The sequence below is a fragment of the Marmota marmota genome, unplaced genomic scaffold (genome assembly GCF_001458135.2).
Source record: "Marmota marmota marmota unplaced genomic scaffold, marMar, whole genome shotgun sequence".
Lineage (NCBI taxonomy): Eukaryota > Metazoa > Chordata > Mammalia > Rodentia > Sciuridae > Marmota > Marmota marmota.
The window spans coordinates 3,606,333-3,628,753 of NW_025999990.1; the positions used below are offsets into that span (position 1 = coordinate 3,606,333).

The 22,421-nt window shown below is 33.8% G+C and overlaps 1 protein-coding gene across 2 annotated transcripts in view; it reads right to left on the bottom strand.

Moving 5' to 3' along the window:
• Ppwd1 (peptidylprolyl isomerase domain and WD repeat containing 1) overlaps positions 1–22,421 on the bottom strand; it is a 24,041-nt gene continuing 1,620 nt past the window's right edge. The window contains exons 1-10 of one of the 2 annotated variants that reach the window (XM_015482306.2): positions 19,311–19,362; positions 17,017–17,042; positions 16,648–16,670; positions 14,199–14,646; positions 11,119–11,309; positions 8,160–8,349; positions 5,151–5,332; positions 3,847–3,928; positions 2,298–2,480; positions 1–904 (exon numbers count right to left, since the gene is read on the bottom strand). In XM_015482306.2, coding sequence (XP_015337792.1) covers positions 761–904; positions 2,298–2,480; positions 3,847–3,928; positions 5,151–5,332; positions 8,160–8,349; positions 11,119–11,309; positions 14,199–14,646; positions 16,648–16,670; positions 17,017–17,042; positions 19,311–19,362 — 1,521 coding nt within the window. In that variant the 3' untranslated portion in view covers positions 1–760. Of the gene's footprint in view, positions 905–2,297; positions 2,481–3,846; positions 3,929–5,150; positions 5,333–8,159; positions 8,350–11,118; positions 11,310–14,198; positions 14,647–16,647; positions 16,769–16,941; positions 17,043–19,310; positions 19,414–22,421 lie in introns of those variants that run through there. The other variant, XM_015482305.2, reaches the window with a different exon arrangement.

Genomic DNA, 22,421 nt, shown 5'->3' on the forward strand with positions numbered 1-22,421 from the left:
AAAATTTGAACTCATTTTATTGCTCTTTTCTAGTAATCTATTATTAGATATTAACATTTTTACTCCTATGTATATTTCTTGGTGGTATATTTATTGAAGTAAGATATAACTTGAGGACAAAAAGATTATTTAGTTACATTAGAAAAATACCAATGTAGTAAATAAATCTGCGTAAAATAACCAAGTGTTCATGTAATAATTTATTCTGATTCTTGTGTTTGAATGGATATTTCATAACAAAGTAATATAATACCAAGGGGGCTTCGTATTGATTTACTGATGGTTTGTTTACCAGTACTTCTTAACAACGATCAAAAGAAAAAATATGTGATATGAAACAAAGATTTTGTAAAAGAAAGGGAATGGCATATAATATGATACCCTGGTATTTTTTTGTAGAGGGGTCTACCCTTCTTTGTACTTATAAGGGTAGATTTCATGACGTGTATTTAAAAAGTTAAGGAAATATGTACCATTCTCATTACTTTATAATTTCATATTTAATTTGAGTCTCATGAGAACGTATAAAGAAGGCTATATGCCCAATTTAGTTCATTTTAATTGATTAACTCTTAAGATTAGAAATATTGCAAGAAAAGTTAAAGGCAGCTTTTATAAAATGGCCTTTAATGACAAATATAAAAATACAGTATTGCATCTTTTAAAACATGATTTGTATATTCAGCAAGTGTTAAGTTTCTTAATTAAAAAAATCTTTTAACATATGTACATTTTTATTTGCAAATGAAACAAATTTATTTTACTTGACAGTGATATTTATGATGCTGACATCCTCATAAGGCTTATCGGTTTTGGGATTGACTTTCACATTTGAGATTCTCTGCACAACTTCCATTCCTTTAGTTACGCGTCCAAATACTGTGTGCTTATTATCAAGCCAAGGCTGTGTTGGAAACAAATGGAAAATCTTAGTAAACATGAATGTCTTAAGTCACACCCTCTGGGTGACCAAATTAAAGTGACTTTAAATTTATGCTTCATTTTATAATATATTTTAAAAGAAGTAGAATAATATATTAATAAAAAAAACTTAAACACTTTTAAAATTTATTACTAGTTTTATAAGAAAAAAATATAAAAGCATGTCATCCCTGGGTATCCATGGGAGAGTGATCCATTCCTGTCTCCCACAGATGCCAACTCTATAGATGCTAAAACCTCTTATATAAAATGGTGTAGTATTTATAATCTTGTAAATCCTCTTATATATTTTAAATCATCGCGAGATGATTTCTAGATTATACTACCTAGTGCAATGTAAATGCTATATAAACATTTGTTAAACTGTATTGTGTAGGGGTTAGTGACAAGAAAAAAAAGAGATGCAATTTCTCTTTCTGAATATTTTCAGCCTGCAGTTGGTCAAAGTTGGATAAGGAATCCAATGATACAGAAGGCCAACTGTATAAAATAGTTTAATTAAATATCTACATCCTTCAGACCAAAGAAGCTGGAAGGTGTTTGCTAAAGGTAAGTTACTTTGCATGGATTAAAAAAGTATGACTAAAGTTTTACAGGTTCTCTGCAGGAATCTTACCTGAAAAGTAAGAGGCAGTTTGGAATAGTTTAAGCATTAGATACCTATTGTATTAGATGACAGTTCAGATGATCACACTGCCACTTGCTGGAACTTGGACAATTCAATCATTATCTCACCATTTGTTTCCTCATCCATTATGAAAACTAAGGAAAGTGGCACTATAAATACTGTGAATAGTACATGAGACTGACTGCGTGGCAGATAACAGTTTTATTTTTCCTTTCTTCACTGATAATTAAGTATATACCTTTTATAATTTTGTGGCACTGCATAGCAATAGAATTAGATGTATTTCATCAAATAAGATGCCATTGATTATAATTATATTCTTTTATCAGCGATAAAATTGTGAAAATTTTAGCCTTAAAATTGGGAATTCATATACCATAGTTCCTTTATTCTAAAGATGAGGAAAAAGGCTCAGAGAAGTGAAATATTTTTAAACTGCACAAATAGTAGTGGCAGAGTTGAGACTTAAAACTCATTAACTTATCTTAAATTGGAATGTAATTCTAATGGGAGTACCACCCACTGTACTTATTACATGACAGTATTATTTTACCAAGTTAAAAATCATGTCACATAACTTCACATTTTCTTCTCTAAATTGTTTTCATTTTTATATCTTGGCAGATATAAATAATGCAGAATTAAGAGAATAATGCAGTTCTCCCATTTAGTTTACTCTTAAATCATAACTTATGAACCTATGATTTATAGACATTTATGTACTCACCGTTGGTACTACTGTTATGAAAAACTGGGATCCATTAGTATTGGATCCAGCATTGGCCATGCTGAGCGTGTATGGTCTGTCATGTCGCAATGTGGAATGAAATTCATCTTCAAATTCTCCTCCCCATATGCTTTCTCCTCCCATACCTGTACCTGTTGGATCTCCTGTCTGAATCATGAAACCCTTAACACAAAGTACACAAAAGCATATTACATTATTCCTTTTTTATGTATCTAGTACATATACATACAAACACAAACACACACACATATATATATTTTATATATTTCTGTCAAGAGTGCCCTGAATTCAATGAAACCTTCCAAGTTCCTTAAAAGTAACTCTACAAATTGGTTAGATTAAACCTTTTTAGAAAGTGATGTTCTCAGTTACAGACATACACTGTCTTTCCTAATAATCTGAAGAAAACCAGATTTCCTTTCTTTTCACTAATTCGTTCTGAACCCTGACATCTGATTCTTCCTGTTGCTATTTCTGACCTGCCAATAACCAAGAACCACACCACTACCCGATACGTTCTATGGAATGCTATTCAAAATTCTGGGGCTGAGCTTAATTTCTTTCTCAGGTGTAATAGTTCTCACAAATCAGATGGCACTGTGGCTTTTACATGGCTTAAAATCTTATCCTCTATATATAGACCTTAGCTAGCTACAAGGAACAAGTTAACTTGGTGTTAATTGGTTTTATCTCAAAATGACCTTTTATTCATTGTTATCACCCTTTCTTCTAGTTACTGACCAAATAATATTGCTTCACTATGTCTAAAAAGTTAAGCCACTATTCCTGCCCTTGAGTCTAATATATATACACACACATTTTTTATTATTTATTTATTTTTTATGTTTTTAGTTGTAGATGGACATGATATCTTTATTTTTTTACATGATGCTGGGGATCGAACCCAGTGCTTCATATGTATTAGGCAAGCATTGTATGACTGAGCCACAACCCCCAGCCTGAATCTATATATTCTTGACTATCCGTTTTTTTAATGGCTTCCGTTGTCCATTTTCCTGTTCCGTTCTAATAAACTTATACATGTGAGAGGTGAATTCCGTAGGTTTAAATCTCTTGTTATTATGCAACAAGATGCTATTTTTTATGGTTTGGATGTGAGGTGACCCCACATATGAGAGAATGCAAGAAGGCTCAGAGAAGAAATGGTTGGATTCTAAGAGCCTTAACCCAAGGGATTAATTGATTGGTGACTGAAGGCAGTTGGGGTGTGGCTGGAGGGAGTGGGGCATCAGCGGCATAGCTTTGGGGTATATATTTTGTATCTGGCGAGTGTTTCCTGATCATGTGAGCTACTTCCCTCTGCTACTCTTCTGCCATGTTGTTCAGCCTCACCTCAAGCCCTTGAGGAATGGAGCCATGCTGTACATGGATTGAGACTTCTGAACCTGTGAGCTCCCAAATAAACTTTTCTTCCTCTACAATTGCTCCGGTCAGATTTTTTAGTCATAGGAACAAAAAAGCTGATGAAAATACTATTCCTCAAAACTCATGAAATCTGTATACTTACCTTGATTATACGGTGAAATGTATGCCCATTATAATAACCATTTCTGCTGTGAACACAGAAGTTTTCCACTGTTTTAGGACACCTATATAAGACATATATGAAAAATATGAAGCCTGTTCAGAACATTTGAAGACAATTTTCTTTGCAGTTCTGCTTCCTAATGATGTTCTTAATGTCTTGAATATTTTAGGACAGTCTTTTATCCATAACATCATTTAATCTCAGGATCAATGAGTTGAAAAGGCATATAAGTACTAGTATATTTTCATTGTTTAATTAGTATCTTTAGATTATGAATGCTTATTAATCTTTGACAGTATTTTTTAGCAGTTAAAAAAATATGAGCATCTTAACATATAACACACACACACAATTGCCAAATTTAAACAACTTTAAATGACAATTATACATTAAGAATATGAAGCTTTTTCAATATTATCTAACCTCATTAAATGATTTCACATGATATATTATTAAAAATAATGCTGAAAGCTAGGAATAGAAGGGGGAATATCAAGAGCATCTTGAATTAAGTACAAGGTTACATGGTACTAAGCAATTGAAAAGACTGTTTTAAGTTAAGGTGCTTTAAGAAATAGCCTCTTTTAGATAAAAAATGGTCATATATATCTATTGCTTTTGGTACTTTGTATTCATTTTACAAACTTAAACTGTCCAGAATACTTTTTCAACTTTTTAAAAATTAAAGCTTTTTGTTTTTTGTTAGAATTCATTTTGAAAGTGTACAACTACTGTGACTAAAGAGGGAGTACATGTTCAGCAAATGTCAGGAAAGAAAAATAATTATCCTTCCCTTAAATACTTGTTTTGAGACAAAAAAAAAAAAAAAGTGCCAATTATAACAAGTAAGTCATAAAACCTTGAGTTTAGATGTGCAATTAAATATAACACTGGTATACATTTGTATATTGTTACAGTTTATATTTGGCATGTTCTGTTACAGTTTATAATTGGCACATTGGGCACTTTTGTTTTTGCAGTGCTGGCTGTTGAACTCCAGGCCTTGTGTTTGCTAGGCAAGTACATTACCATGGAGTGACATCCCCAGCCCCTCATTCAGCACTTTCATAGCCAATGTATTTTGTCCTCACAATAAGCCTGTGAATACAAAGTTCTTCCCAGTGTCTAGTAGAAAGCAATTTTTAGAAAGTTTGAAAACAGATAGATGTTCTATCAAACACTTCAATTCTTCAGAATTCCATAAGTAACAATTTTAAGTTGCATAGTTTCAAATGTACACATTTACATTGGTATTTATGTAAGACAACAAAAACAATACATACTCAACAGGAAAAAGTTTGATGTGAATGTCTCCCATACTTGTGTGGATAATGGCACTATCTGAAACTCGTTTAGGTCCTTCAGCTTGAGTAGCTGCCATGACTTCTTCTTTAGAAGGCTTCTCATTAAAAACATCCCGGTCAGAATCTGCACTTTTTGTATCTTCTGGTTCTCGTTTGGTAAACTTGGGAAGGAAAATAAAATGTGGCTGAATGAATTTTTCATCTGATGAACTTTTCATCTGATAAATTTATAAATAAACAACTTTTATTTTTAATGAAGTATTTGAGGAAAATAAGTTAAATTCCCATCAGAATAAAGCTTTGTATCAGGAATCATTTTCCATCAAAAAACGTGTAAGGAAATCAAATTACTTTTATATTTGTCTAATATAAAGACACTGCCTATAATAATGAACATGTATGATTTCAAATTGCATTTAATTTTGAGTAGAAATACTCTTGGGCACACACTTTTTTGTGGGGGGGAGCATTCACCCCAGGGGCACTTTACCACTGAGCCACATCCGCAGCCCTTTTTTATATTTTATTTAGATAAAGGGTCTCACTGAGTTGCTTAGGGCTTTGCTATGTTGCTGAGGCTGGCTTTGAACTCACGATCCTCTTGCCTCAGTCTCCTTAGCTGCTAGGATTACAGGCATGCTCTACTGTGCCCAGCCTCTTAGGTACACATTTAACAGGATAACTTATTTGTGATAGTATTTCACTTACGCCTTCTAGTATTTCACTATGACTAGCCTACCACCTCTTCTTTACTTTTTATTGTTAGATTGCTTGGGTTTGAAGTCTATTTCTGCCATTTACTAATTATATGACTTTCGGGAAGTGAATAAATTTTCTCCATTTCTTCATTCATAAAAGAGGATAATAGTATATACCTCCCAATGAAGGTAGTTGTCAATATTTTAAGAATGGATATAAAGTACTTAGAGAAAAGTGCCTAACATTTAGATGTTAATAATATACACATTAACTGTTTGTACTACTGTGAGCAGAAGAATCCAGTACTAGGAAGGATGGATCTTGGCTCCCCACCCCCATCCCAGAGTCTCACGTGATCTAAATCCTCAAGTTTGGGAGACTGAAAGTAAATTTTAAATGAAGTTGTAGAAATCTCAGGGTACAAGGAAAAGTGATAACAATCTTTCAGTTGTAAAAACTATGGACTTCTCTAAGTCATTTCTTTTACTTGACTCAGTAATTGGAAATCCTCTCTTCTATGCCAGCTCTACCTGATGCCAACTGAGTTCTAGGAAGGAAAAGCTAGTGCACCAGTTCTTATTTTGCCTAATGACATTCCCTGATCCCCTTGGATTGATTTCAAATTAAGAAAGAGCAAAGCTATGATGTATTCTCCAAATTCAAAGGAATAAAATGGCTTATTGTACTATGTATTCATAAAATTTTTTTAAAAGTTAGCTTGACTTAGCCCACATGTCAATTTATGAAATTCTACTTTTGTTTGATGATGTTGGCATTAAAACAATGAATATAAAATTCATATATATGTATACCATCTCAGTTTTGCTCAAGGATATGTACCTTTAATAACACTGAAAGAAAATACATAACAATGTTAGCTAGATAAGGAAGCAGATTTTTATCTTTTATTTCTCAAGCCTTAAAATGAATATGTATACTTTAATCAACTAACAGTAAACTCAGGGAAAACAAAAAGAATAATAACTTGTTATTTAAAGTTTTTTAATAATGTGGATGGAAAATTAGTTTTTGTGTTTTTAGTATATATCAAGAATTCTCTGATAATTTTTGCTTCATAATTACAGGTGAAAATTATTTTCATTTTATATGTATGAATACATTTTTAGCAATGATTTTAAGAGTCATAAGCAAAACTGCCATTAAAGACTGAAGTATGGGTGCTGTGGTTGAAGCTCAGTGGTAAAGCACTTGGCTAGCATGTGTGAGGCATTGGGTTGGATCCTCAGCACTGGATAAAAATAAATAAATAAACTAAAGGTACTGTGTCCATCTATACCTACAAAAAAACAAAAACAAAAACAAAAAACCCAAGTATGGAGCACAAGTTGGGATGAGGCGTGTGATTGGCAGAAGAGCATGAGCAAAGGCCCAGAGTTAATAAAGAAAAATCAAATATTATGAATGGGGTAAGTCTGACTGACTTGGTCAATATAGCAAATGAACTAAAAGAAAGATAAAGCTATAAAAGTGAGAAGACCTAGTTATCCTAGATAACTGGGGACTTAGTAAGGGTTTTAGGCAGAGAAAGAACAGTCACATTTGGGTCTTGGTTCTGTGACTACAGTGTGAAGGACAAAATACAAAAGCAGTGGTATTTCTATGCTGTACATTTTTCTGTTTGAATGAACAATTCAGATAGTCCTACTCCTAGGTAGCATAGTAGTATGGCTTTTAGCATAATTTTAGTACTTTTTTGTTGGTGCAGTACAGTGGTTAGAACCCGGGGCCTTATGCATGCTAGGTAAGCACTCTACCAGTGAGCTACACCCCCAGAACTCTAATCTTAGTACTTTTTGTTCTTCAGAGCAGGGAATAAATTCATTGGGGATATATAATTTCAAGACAGCACCATTACAATGAAGTCAAAAGGTAGAAAAGGAAACGGATTTAAAGAAGGAAGTTGTGCAAGTTCAGAGGAGATAAATTATCTTTAAAAGTAAAAGCTGAAAAACAATAAAAAATTTAAAATTCCATAGTAAAAACTTTAGGGATAAGATTATAACTTCCTCTGACTTCCTATCATGATAGCATAAATAGCTGTAAAAACCAGGGTGAAAATTTTTCAAAATGTGAAAATAGTACATAAATACTTAATATCTCCTAGTTAAATATTCTACAGTATAAATGTAATAAGATGGTAATCTGGTTGTTTAGAAAGTCTGCTGTTGCTGCTTAACATTCTCTTTGGTTGCAGACACAAACCAAGAAAACAACTCCCAACCAAGCTGGAAGAAACATTAAGGGCTTTCTCCTAGTACTTCCACATACCATATAAAATCTGTTCTTCTTGAAAGATGTACAGACTATTGTTGGGTCAGCTTGAATATTCTGGAGAACAGGGTTTTCAGAAGCTTTCATCTCTATAGTAGTGGCAGCACGATGCTTTTTGGCTATTCCTTGAAACAAAGCTAATTGCATCACTCTAATATTTTCTTGCTTGCCTAAGATCCGAACACACCTGGAAAAGATAACAGTGTTTTATTCAGTAAAATCACCAGAATGAATTCTAAACACAGAAATTTTATGGATGAAAAAATCAACTATCTGCTATCAATCTACAAAATAACTGGTGAAAAGTTTTTGAAAGTATTTCTCTATCCACTCAAAAGGTAATTTGGTAGATAAGTTAAAAAAATCCCATCAAGGGACTGTAGTTGTGGCTCATGGTAGAGTGCTTGCCTGGCATGTGTGAGGCACTGGGTTCAATCCCCAACACCACATAAAAATAAATAAAATAAAGGTATTGTATCCTTCTACAACTTAAAAAAAGAAATTCCATCATTTAAGAGACTGGAAAACTACAGACCAGGGGAAAAATATTTGCAAAAGATATAGCCGGTAAAGGACTGTTATGCACCATATACAAAGAACTCTTAAAGCTTAACAATAAGAACAACGAATTTAAAAAATGGGCTAAAAACCTTAACACCTCACCAAAGATATACAGATGGCAAATAAGCATATTAAAAGATGCTCCACACCCTGTTATCAGAAAAATGCAAACTAAAACAAGATAGCACATCACATTTATTAGAACAGCCCACATCCAGAACACTGACAATACTGAATGTTGGTGAGAATGTGGAGCATCAGGAACTCTCATTCACTGCTGGTGGGAATACTAAAGGGTACAGCCACTTTGGAAGAGAGTTTGGTGAAATTTTATAAAAATATACTGTTACTGGATGATTCAGCAACTGGGCCTCCTTTTATTCAAAGGAACTGAGAACTTGTGTCCCCACAAAAACCTGTACATGACCTTTTTTTTTTTTTTTTAGACTTCTCTTGCAAGGGAGAAATCGAGGTGTTCTGCCCCCCCCCCCCCNGGGCAGGAACCGCATGGGCAATATTTTTTTGGGGGGGGGGGAGAGAGAGAGAGAGAATTTTAATCTTTATTTTTTAGTTTTCGGCGGACACAACATCTTTCTTTGTATGTGGTACTGAGGATCGAACCCAGGCCACATGCATGCCAGGCAAGAGCTCTACCGCTTGAGCCATATCCCCAGCCCTGTACATGACCTTTTACAACAGCTTTATTTATATACTTGGAGTAATGTCCTTCAACAGATGAATGGATGAATACATTGTGGGTACATACAATATTATTGAGTACTATAAAGAAATGAGCTGGGCACAATGCTACACACCTGTAATCCCTCGAACTAAAATTTGAGGCAGGCCTAGGTGAATTTTGCAAGACCCTGTCTCAAAAAAATGGGTTGCTAGATTCAATCCCCAGTGCGTGCACACACACACACAAAGTACATGAAGACATGGAAGAAACTTCAGTGCATACTACTAATTGAAAGAAGCCAATCTGAAAAGGCTACACAGTATATGATTGCAATTACATGACATTCGGGAAAAGGCAAAATTATGGAGAATAAAAATAGTGTTTTTTTAATTCACTATTAAGCATCCCTGGGTTCAATCCATAGTGCCAAAAAAAAAAAAAAGATTAGTAGCTGACAGGGATTGTGGGGTATAGAGGTATGATCAGTTTAAGGACAGAGGATTTCTAGGACGATGGAATTATTGTTTGATACTATATTTGTCCAAATCCATGGAACGTATAACACCCAAGAGTGAATCCTAATATAACTATGGACTCTGGGTGATAATGATGTCTCAATGCAAGTTCATTAGTTCTAACAAATGTACCACTCTGGTGGTAGATATTAATGGGGGAGGCTTCGCTTGTGTTGCGACAGAGAGTATATGTGAAAACTATATTTCTCTCCATTTTTGGAGAGACCCTAAAACTGTTCTGCACCACATTAAAAAGAAAAATAAATTTAAAGAAAGGTATTGTGTTCATCTAAAACTTAAAACAACAAGAAAAAACGTAATCATTTATATAATCTGCACTCAGTTCTACGTTCATGGACTCAAACAACCTTAGACCAAAAATGTTTGGGGAAAAAAACTGTGTCTGTGTCAAGATGTATACTTTTATCCTTGTCATTATTCCCTAAATGATACAATTTAACAACTATAATTATAAGGTTTTGTTAGTAATCTAGAGATTAAAGTATATGGGAGGATATACATAGGTTATGTGAAATGTTACATCAGGAATTTGGTATGTGCAAGGAGTCCTGGAACATCCCCTAGGGACATCAAGGGGTGACTATATAATTTTAATCCATTCCTATTATTTTAATGTTTTTACAAGCTTTCAAAAATCTTATATTGCCAAGAAATATAAATGTTTATATGTGGGAATGTACAGCACAAATTTTTCTTCCTAAAATATTCTTTCCTTTCATTTACATTCAGCAATAGTTATCTGATTATAGATATTTTCTACTAAGACCAAATGGACTGTTTCACAAAAGACTTACTGTGGTTTCATGCATTTTAACTTCTGATTTTATGTCTAGCAGGATGTAATGCTGAATTCTGTGGTTAAAATATTTGGCAACATTTAACATGAACCAGACTAATTCAAATCAATAAGCAAGACAGACTGAAACTTGTTAAAAAAAAAACAAACTTGAAACTATGCATATCTTCTTTCCACTTCTTTTACAAACATGAGTGGAAACTTTTTACATAAGATTATAAACAACCAAGAGACCACAGAAAAATCCAGTCAAAACATTTGGTTAAGTTTAGACATTTGGGGCCATTCCACTTGTCTTGGAACAAACAAAACTTTCATTGTTTCCCTGATGAGGAAATGGCCCCCTATTTCTAAAAAAAATACTCATTATACTAAGCTTACCGGTTTGTCTCTACATTTATAACTTTAATGCCCAGCATTGTTCCATACAGCACGAAGTGTCCAGTTTCATCAAAAACTATATTAATTAATCTTACAGCATCCACCTTTTCCAACTCACGTTCTACAGCCATTCGTCGGCCAAATTCCATGTCTGGTAGCTGTTGCCTCATCTGTTGTAGTTCAGTAAACATCTAGGAAATGAACCATTTATTAACAAAAATGATACACACATATACATACACATACTTTTTTTTTTTTTGGCAGTACTAGGGATTGAGCCCACTGGGCTCTACCACTTTACCACTAAGCTACATTTCCCAGCTCATTTTTAAATTCTAAGACAGGGTCTTGCTAAATTGTGAAGGTTGGCATGGAACCTGCCTCTTGCCTCAGCCTCCAGAATAGCTGGGATTAGCCCAGTACATGGTCACACCCATGTAAATAAAGGCAATGAGAACCGAATAGAAGCATAACACATTAAGAGCCAATAACAATTTTTATACTTATACAGCTTCTCAAGGGACTCTAAACCCTATAAGCAGGAAATAAAGGGACATTAGTAAGTTCAAGCATAAAAAAAAAAATTCTAGGACATGGGGTATAGCTTACTATTAGAGTGAGTGCATAGCTTGTGTGAAGCCTGGGTTCCATCCCCAATACGGGGGCCAGGGAGGAAGTGGGAGGAGGGGAGTATTTTACTCTAAATGATAATTGTTTTTTCTAATTAAAAAACCATTTGGTTAATATAACTAGTTCTTTTTCCACAAAGATAATAGTACATCTGCTGCCTTTTAAATGCCCCAGATTAGCATTTTCCAATGAAATGTAGTGCAAGCCTCTAATTTAAAATTTTCTTATAGCTACATTAAACAAAATAAAAACAGAGGAGAAATTCATGTAATATTTTATTCAACCTCATATATCTAAAATATTATTACTTCTACATTATGTTTTTTTCCTTGTCATTATCCCCTAAATGAGATAAAATAACTATTTATATACCATTTATATTTATTAGGTTTCATAAGTAATCTAGAGATGATTTAAAGTACATGGGAGACTATGCATAGATTATATGCAAATATTACACCATTTTATATGAAAGACTTGCACATCCTGGGAATTTGGTATCTGTAAATATATCAAGTGCTCAATAGCCACATGTGACCACAGGCTACTTATTTTGTTTTGTTCTTATTAGATATATATGACAGTAGAGTGTATTTTGACATACTGTACATACAAGGAGTATAACTTATTCTAATCAGGATCCCATTCTTGTGGTTGTACAGGATGTGGCATTACACTGGTCATGTATTCATATATAAGAATAGGAAAGTTATATCTGATTCATTCTATTGTCTTTCCTGTTCTTATCTCTCCTACCTTTCCTTCAATCCCCTTTGTCCAATCCAATGAATTTCTAATCTGTTTTTGTGGGTTAGCATCAACATATCAGAGAGAACATTTGGCTTTTGGTTTTTGGGATTGGCTTATTTCCCTTAGCATGATATTCTCCAGTTCTATCCATTCACCAGCAAATGCCATTATTTAATTCTTCTTTATGGCTAAGTAATATTCCATCGGCCTGACACAACTTATATTGGACAACACAGCTACAGCCATTGAGATCCTTGTGCAAGTGTCTGCAAATAGATACCAATTTTTGTTGAATGAATGAACTCTTATTATCTCATTAATTTATAACATTCAAGTTTCAGAAAATGTTTCAGAAAATATTTTGACATGGAGCAGTTATATTAGATTACTAGTAAGTAAATATGATTTAGGGAAAAAGTGTTTTTTTTTTTTTTTCTTTTTATGGTACCAACTAAGGGTACTTAACTACTGAGCTATATTCCCAGCCCTTTTTTATATTTTATGTAGAGACAGGGTCTTACTGAGTTGCTTAAGGCCTTACTAAGTTGCTGAGGCTGGCTTTGAACTTACAATCCTCCTGCCTCATCTTCCCAAGCCTTTGGGATTACAGGCATGCACCACTGAGCCTGGCTTTCTGTTTTCTGGAAAGAATGTACAAAGCTCCAAAAATTAAAAGGAAATGTGTGTTAGGGTATAAGTGTCCAAGATCTTACAGAAGAGCTTAAAGGTCTAATTAAGATTTCTTGTCTCCATGTCTCTAGAGAGCATGATACACATTAAATTATATTGCTTATTTTTGTACCAAGAATAGCTTAGAATGTAGGACTACATTTTTGGGATGAGGGAGCCATGATCATTTCTGCTGGAGAAAAAACTCTGTTTTTAATATGTAAGGTCTACTGGTAACCATCTGTCTTTATACATGTATTCAATAAGTGTTTATCCAATCTGATCAGCACCTGATCAGAATCTTCTAATGTACTCTAGCAGGACATAAGACCATAATGTGTGACACTTCATTTTAGTCAAAACTAAAAGGTAAAACTTGAACACCATCCCATTCAATTTCTTGTCAAACTGGGACTCAACTGGTTAGAAGATCCCCACTCCTTCAATACGGAACTATGAGATTCCGGTCATTTGTAGTCATCAGCATTGTAAGTAACTCTTTTGATCTATATTTGGATTTTTTACCACACTCTCATTCTGAATCTCTAGTTTGGTCATGTCTTTACCCCTGGTCTACTCTTGTCATCTCAGTGCTAGCACTTCAACAAATGAAGACAACGATGTCAAGAAACATGGGGCTGGGGATGTGGCTCAAGCGGTAGCACGCTCTCCTGGCATGTGTGGGGCGCTAGGTTCGATCCTCAGCACCACATAAAAATAAAATAAAGATGTTGTGTCCACCGAAAAACTAAAAAATAAATATTAAAAAATTCTCTTTTTCTCTCTGTCTCTTAAAAAAAAAAGAGAGGGGCTAGGGATGTGGCTCAAGCGGTAGCACGCTCGCCTGGCATGCGTGCGGCTGGCCCGGGTTCGATCCTCAGCACCACATACAAACAAAGATGTTGTGTCCGCCGAAAACTAAAAAATAAATATTAAAAAAAAAAAAAAAAGAGAAACAGGGTAGATTGAGCAGTTCTGAAGACATTTTTGGAAAAGTAAATCTGATTTAAATTAATTTAAATTGTACTTACACTTAATGATTCATCAAAGACTCTCATGAGTTTTCCAGTTAAAAACCTGAAAATTCTAACTTTTCTATCAGAACCAATAGTTGCAATTTTCTTTCCATCAGGTGAAAAACATATGCTGGTTGGATAAGCCTTACACTTGGCAAATTCATATAAGTCTGTGTCAGTTTTATATTCCCAGTTCACATTTTTGGGAAATTTATATTCATGAGGAGGCCCAGTCCAGTACTCAATCATTCCAGATTTATCAGAAGACACGACTGCTTTATAAATTGGGTTTAGCCTTATCTGAGTAAGAGGTGATGTATGAAGTTTGTCAAAAATATGAAGTGGCTTGTTATCTCCTCGACCATCATAAATGAAAATTTTTCCTGTACTCTTCTCAGAAGCAGCAACTGAAGATATGGCATCCCCTGGGCAGTAGATCCATTCACACTGTCCAGGAAAATAGCTAAAGCAGTAATGAATTAAGAGAAGGGAAAAAAAATAAGAAAGATCGGTATAAGTAAGCTCCTTCCCTAGCCCATCACCAAAAAATATACTGGCCAGTGACTTAGAATTTGGATTCTTTGCTCAAAAATAAGAGGTACAGAATGGAGAGGAGCAGCTAAGTACAGTTACTAAATTTTCTCTTTGACCTTGTTACTGTAATGATAATTACTTCTGAGGACCTACCAAACCACAAGAAGAGAATTACATATAAAAGCTCCTTTTTTTCTTTTTGGTAGATAATAAAACTTAATCAGATACGTGCCTTAAGGTATTCTGGGGCACTGTCTTTTAGATGTTTGCTTAAAAGTATATGTATAACTTAATTTTAAATAGGTTAGCATTTAATAGTATATAAATACATCTTTGAAACATTTATAATCAAAATATTTGGCCAGGCAAGTAAAGTTTGCCTGTAGTCCCAGGTGCTCAAGAGCTTGAGCCTAGGATTTCAACAAATACCAATCTGGGTTACACAGAAAGACTCCATCTAAAAAAAAAAAAAAAAAAAGGGAAACACTGTCCTGTCATAATCTCATTATTACTAATCAATCTTGATATTAAACTATAAACTTTGGACATGCTGCCTGATGAACAAAGTGTAAAAGAAATGGGACAGATACAATCCATTTACCAAACTTATACTTTCAAATGTAGAAAGTAGAAGTCATTCTGAGAAGTTAAACCATTATACCAACCATGGTGCTGATACTAAAAATCTTTTTGGAATTCTTCATATAAAATTTCTATCAATCCTGAAATACATCCTTTTTTGAATCCTCAAAGAGAATTTGTGAATGGATTTTATTTTTTAAAAATATTTTTTAGTTATAGATGGATACAATATCTTCATTTATTTATTTTTATGTGGTGCCAAGGATCAAACCCAGTGCTTCACATGTGTGAGACAAGTACTCTACCACTGAGCTACAGGCCCAGCCCAGATCTGATTTTTTAAAATAGCTACTATCTGGGGAAACTGAAACAGATCAAGTTAGGTAATTTAGTATTCTAACCATAAATAATGAAGTTAGTTTTCTTTAGTAGCTCATAAAATTATAACTGATTTTGAAGAGAATTCCAAACTTTGGGATTTTTGAATTACAGACAGAATTCAATTCATAGCAGGATTTTTTGGAGATAGAACTTTTAGGAGGTAATTAAGTATAAATGAGGTCGGAAGGGTGGGGCTCTAATCTGACAGCCTGGGTCTTCACATTCTCCTTCCTTCCCCCAACTATGTGAGGACACCATGAGAAGCCAGGAAGAAAGCCCTCATCAGAAATGAAACTCTGTTGGAAACTTGAGCTTGGATTTTTCAACCTCCAGCAATGTGAGAAATAACTTTCTGTTGTTCATGTTACATAGTCTATAGTCTTTTGTTATGCCATTCAAGCAGATTAATATAAGTCCCAGAAATTCCTGACAGTACTATATTAAAGCTGACATTTGTTTAGATATATAAATTTAGCTGGGCATGATAATGCACACCTATGATCCCCACCCTTGGGAAGCTGAAGCAGGAGGATCATAAATTCAAAGCCAGCCTCAGAAGCTTAGATATGTATCAATATAGTACGTTTTCTTAAAAAAAATGCTTAAAATATGTTTTATTACTACATTATCCATATACTCCAAACTTGTACAACAAGAAAGCGAATTCTAAGTATCAGTAATTAAACACAATGAATCCTCATTAATTTACTAATAGTATTAGTTGGATATAATAAATCTGTGTTATAATGCTCTTTGGAAATTTCTATGATAAATGATAAAAACCAGAACAGAAACCTCCAAATATCTCAAGCATTCACTCCACCTAATTTTCCCAAGCAAAACCCCAAAGCAGTTTTTTAATTGAATGATAATATAATCTGTTTGGAAATAACCTATGAAATGGTGTAGTGTGGGTTTAAAAATTATTTCACCAAGTCAAAAAATATATTCTTTAAAAAAGACTCACCCAAGCTTCAGCATATTGATCATGTCAAAGTTCACAACATCAAACACCTTCATTGCTTTATCATCACCCACAGAACAGAACAATGCTCCCTCAGAGCTAACTGCGATACTCTCAATAACTCCTATTTAAATAAATCAAATTAAAACATTCTGGTAAATACAAATGAAATCAATTTGCATGATTCAAAGACAAAATACAATATTTTTTTTTAAAAAAACTTTAATTAGTACTGTTTACAAGAGCCACATACATAGACACAGACACACATACACAAAAAACTCACAAAATTCTTACCAAGGTGACTACGAAAATGTTTAACAAACTCAATTCCTTCTTCTATTTTTTTCCAGAACTTAACATGTCCATCATGACTGGCAGTAATAATAAAATCTGTCCTGCATATATAAGATTTTAAAAATTAATTTCTGAAACACACCCATGAATCAGTGCATTAAAAGCAAAAATTCATTGACAATCTATGACTTTTTCAATAATAGATTTTGATTTTGTTTAAATCTTCCTTTATGCAGACCAGTCTATGAGAGATCAGGAACATTGCAACTAATTTTATCCCAAGAGCTAGAATCAGAATTGAAATAGAATTTGACATTAAAGAAAGAAAAGGAAGAAAAAAAAAATCTCTCCAGGAATCACTAGATTTATTTTTGCTAAAATTACCTACAGGCAATCTTTTTATGGGAAAATATAATATTTTCAGTAGATAAAGAAACTACTTTCATATACAGCAAAATTAAACATAAATTTGTTTCATATCCTATACAAGGAATTTTGGTAATTTAAGAATCAAAAAGATTCTGAACAAAAGTTGCTCCTTAGGTATATTAAGAATAGAGACTTATTGAGCTGGGCATGGTGGTGTACGCCCATAACCCCAGCGGCATGGGAGGCTGATGCAAGAGGATGACAAGTTAAGCTAGCCTCAGCAACTTAGCAAGACCCTGTCTCAAAATAAAAATTAAAAATAAGCTGAGATGTGGCTCAATGGTTGAGCACACCTGGGTTCAATTTCCAGTATCCTCTCGTCAAAAATAGACTTATTGAAACCTAGTGTCAGATACATTATACACATTGCCATAATTAACCTTCACAGCAACTCTATTAGATGGATATTTTATCATTATTCTACAAATCAGGAAATAGTTTAAAAATGTTAAATTTACTTGCTCCAGATACATAGCTACTGAGTAGTTTTCAGATCTAACTATAAAACTTGTAACTTTTTGTTATATTCCAATGGCCTTGGGTTAAAATAAAAAACAAACAAAACAAATCTGAGAGTAAAAGCAATGCTAGCATCTACAAGCTGCTTTATACACTGTCAACTCTGGATTAGGAAAGATGCTAACATTTTCTTAGAAGTATCCTATATACAAACTGGGTGCAATGGCACACACCTAGTCCCAGGTGTTTGGGAGGCTGAGGCAGAAGGATCACACATTCAAGATCAGGCTTGGCAATTTAGCAAGATCCTTTCTCTAAAAAAAAGAGAAAGGATGCAGCTCAGAGGTAGAGTACCCTGGGTTTTATCCTTAGTACCAAAAAAAAAAAAAAAGGAGGAAAAAAAAAGATCCTATACTATGAAGGTATTTGAAGATATTTATATTTGTATCTGAAATGCAATTTGCCTCCAAGAGATCAAGAATAGACTGATCCAAAAAAGACTAATCCATCTACTTTCCATACTAACTGCCAATATCATCCAAGCCACTACCATATTTCGTTCAGATTGTTATACCAGTGTCTTAACTGTTCTTTCTGTACATACTTTGCCCTATTTGAATCCATTTATCTAAAAATACAGTGGCCCTTTAAAAAAATAAATCTGACGTTATTCTCCTGCTCTGCGGTTCAAAATCCTTGTATGCAATATAAATCCTCTTTGGACTTAGCCCTCAGCTTTTTTCTTTGGCCTTCTCAGACATTTAATCTCTCTAAACTTTGGTTTCCTCATTTATAAAATGAAGCTCATATATCTACCTCACAATTGTTATCAAGATGAGTAAGATAATTTATGAAGAATCCTTAGCACATAACCTGGGCATACTATGAGCTCAATAAATAGTGGAACATTATTGCCATTATTATCCTCCAAATCCTCCATTCATCCATTTGGAAGGTCCTTTGAGATAGTTCCAAGATGTCTTGGTTAACTTATTAGAGCTAAAGAGGCCAGCTATCAAATTTTCCTGTTAAATAATATACACTCTTCTTCAGAGAAGCTCAGACACTACCTGGTTCATTCCCCTCTTGACATTTATTTCCAAAAAACATACACACATAACACGGAATTCTGTCTTAGAGAATGCATTCTTTGTGTGATATAGGAAAGAATATGTAGACCTTTACTTAACTTAAACTATTACAGAACTTTAGGAATTTAAATAGAAGCCTGTAAAATCCTAGAGTTACTTCTATAAATCCATCTCAAAATTGAAGATTTGTTTTAAAAACATAAACTTTTTAAAAAAATGTTTTTAAAATTGTCAATGGACCTTTATTTTATTTATTAATTTATTTATACATGATGCTAAGAATCAAACCCAGTGCCTCACACATGCTAGGTAAGCACTCTGCCACTGAGCTACCATCCCAGTCCCTAAAAACATAAACTTTTAAGAAAAATATTTTAAAAGATGACTTACTTGGTGCATACCACATGGGTAATAACATCTCTATGCATGTAACTGCGCTCATACATGGATGCACTGGGGAGATTATCAAGATACACTCTTTCAAACTCTAGAACTGGAAAAAAAAAGTAAAAAAGTGACTTAACAAAAGTAAACTAAACATTATTTTCTTTTTATTTAGAATTTTCTAAATTCTATTTTATACCAAATTCTATGTTTTAATTTCTGTCAATTCACATGTAAGAATAAAACAATCCAAAGTCTGTTATGTCATATATGACTTTTATTATTTTGGAGCACTGGCATAGAACCCTTATTTTAACATTTATTTGGTTAATCATAACCGACTCCCAGGGATTATACAGATGCTTAACTGTTCCAAAGATTAGAAAACTTAAACAACTTAAAATGCTTCTTGAAAATATCACAACCATCTTTGTAACTATGTAGATCCCAGTTATAGACGCTAATTTAAATAAGAGACTAATGGCTATCTGTAAGATGTCTCAGTTCATTTTTAAGGCACATATTCTCTTTGAAGTCATTAATACTGAATTTGAAACATGTAAAAACAATAAAATGCTTAGATTTTTAGAACCGAGAAAATCTCAGAAAATGTCCACTTGAGTGTTTCTCAGATTTTTGCCAGGGGCAAAGCACTCATAACAGTGGTAAATTGAGTCATGGCAAGAAATCTTTATTATGAGCTACAAACAATTTTGCTAGTTCCCGCCCAAATTGACATAATATGTATGCCAAATAAAATAATCCAATGATGGCCAAACATGCCTATGTAAAGTTGCTAAATTGAATATATGTTAGTTTTTCATTCCTGTTATATATAAAGTTGTCTAACTAACTACTTTCCCCTTCATTTTTAGTAACAGATTCCATATTTTTAGATGGGCCTCCTGATATCTAGCTACAAAGATGATTGCTATTATTGCTATAGCAATATAGTAATATATTATTGTTATTACTGTCCTCCAAATCCTCCATTCATCCATTTGGATGGTCCTTTGATAGTTCCAAGATGTCTTAGTTAACTTATTAGAGCTAAAGAGGCCAGCTATCAAATTTTCCTATATTAAATAATATACCCTCTTTCTTACCTTCCCTTGGAGTAACAGGTAACCCTATGCTAATGAGATAAAATGGGAATGGTTTTGGAGTGACAGGTGGCTCTATGCTAATGAGATAAAATGGGAGTGTTTTGTGATAGTCAGGAAGTCTTGAAGTGTGCCCTTCTTCCCTTCCTCAGTTCTACAATATAGAACCAGGATATTACTGCTGTAATTCTAAGAACAACTCACGACAGTGAAGATGAGGCCAGAGATAGCCTAGTTATTTTAGGGCAGAAAGCTAGAAAAGAGTCTAGCAGTCTTTGGAGCTTCCATAGCAATTCTGGACTACTAACCTTGGGACTTATACACATAAAAGAAGTACACCTCATTGTTATATCATTGTTATTTGGCATAGAATTTAATTGTATCTGATTCATATTTTGTTGTTGTTTGTACCCTTTGGAAGAAATATTGAGAACAAAATAGGTTCCTGAATATGGACTTGAAGAGTTAAGACACAGTTCCTGTCCTTAAGAAAGTTTAATTAAAGGTAGTGTTATGTAATCATATCTCATGTTTTTTTCAATAGTGTATATATACAAGTCCAATGTCTGAGGAACATTTTAAAGGAGATGGCTTCAATTATAGACAGCAAATATTAAACACCTGTTCTTTTAGATAAAATTTTCAACAATACTTTTCTAACATTTCTAACATGCTTTTTAGTTTAAATTTTTTATTCAAATTGAATGCAGTATTGCTAGCTTAAAAACAACATGCAGGGCTGGGTTTGTGGCTCAGTGGTATAGGTTTGCCTAGCATGTGTGAGGCACTGGGTTCGATTCTCAGCACTACATATAAATAAATAAAGTCCATTGGCAACTAAAAAAATATTTAATAAAAAACAATATGCATCTGATTAAGGGTAAAGATTTTCACACCTAATAATTTCTTTTTCTTTTTTTTTTTTTTTTAATATTTATTTTTTTAGTTTTCGGCGGACACAACATCTTTGTTTGTATGTGGTGCTGAGGATCGAACCCAGGCCGCACGCATGCCAGCCGAGCGCGCTACCGCTTGAGCCACATCCCCAGCCCAACACACCTAATAATTTCCATCTCTGTTTCGAATATTAAGATTGTAAGATATTTATCTCCTAACAGTAATACCAGCATTTCAGCCAGGTGTATCAGCACACACCTGTAATCCCAAGGGCTTGGGAAGCTGAGGCAGGAGGATCACGAATTCAAAGCCAGCCTCAACAACTTAGCAAGGCCATAAACAACTCAGTGAGATCCTGTCTCAAAATTTTAAAAAACCCCCAAAATTTAAAAAAGGGGTTTGGGCATGTGACTCAATGGTTAAGTTCCCCTGAGTTCAATCCATGGTACAAAACAAAGCAAAACATCAACAAACAAACAAAAAATTCCCAGCATTTCAATATTTTTGGATTTTTCCATTTATCCCCATTCCTTTCCTTAAAAAAGAACATGCAAAAAACATTAAAATGAAGTAAAATAATTAAACAGCATAGCATTACAATATTCATTTACTAAATATATTTATGGAACACATATGCAAAGCACTGTACCAAGCACAGGAGTAAAAGAGGTATGGTCCTTATTCTTTTTTTTTTTCTTTCTTGGTACCAGGGATTGAACCCAGGGGTGCTTAACCACTGAGCCACAACCCAGCCCTTTTTATTTTTCATTTAGAGATAGGGTCTCCTATGTTGCTTAGGGCCTTGCTAAATTGCTGAGGCTGAATCTGACTTGTGATCTTACTACCACAGCCTCCCTAGCCACTGAGTCACTGTGCCTAGCTTGATCCTTGTTCTTTACATGTTTAGTTTTAGCAGTGGAGAGAAACATTAATCAGAAAGTTACATGAACAAATATATAATTACAAATTGTAGCAAGAAACAGTGAAGGAAATGGTTGCTATAGTAATATTTACCAGAGGACCAGGCATTAAAAAAAGAATGCACTTTGTTTCAAAAAAGTGGCTGCTTCGGAATTTCAATGTGTTAAATTTGAAGACTACCTGTAAACTCAGTTCC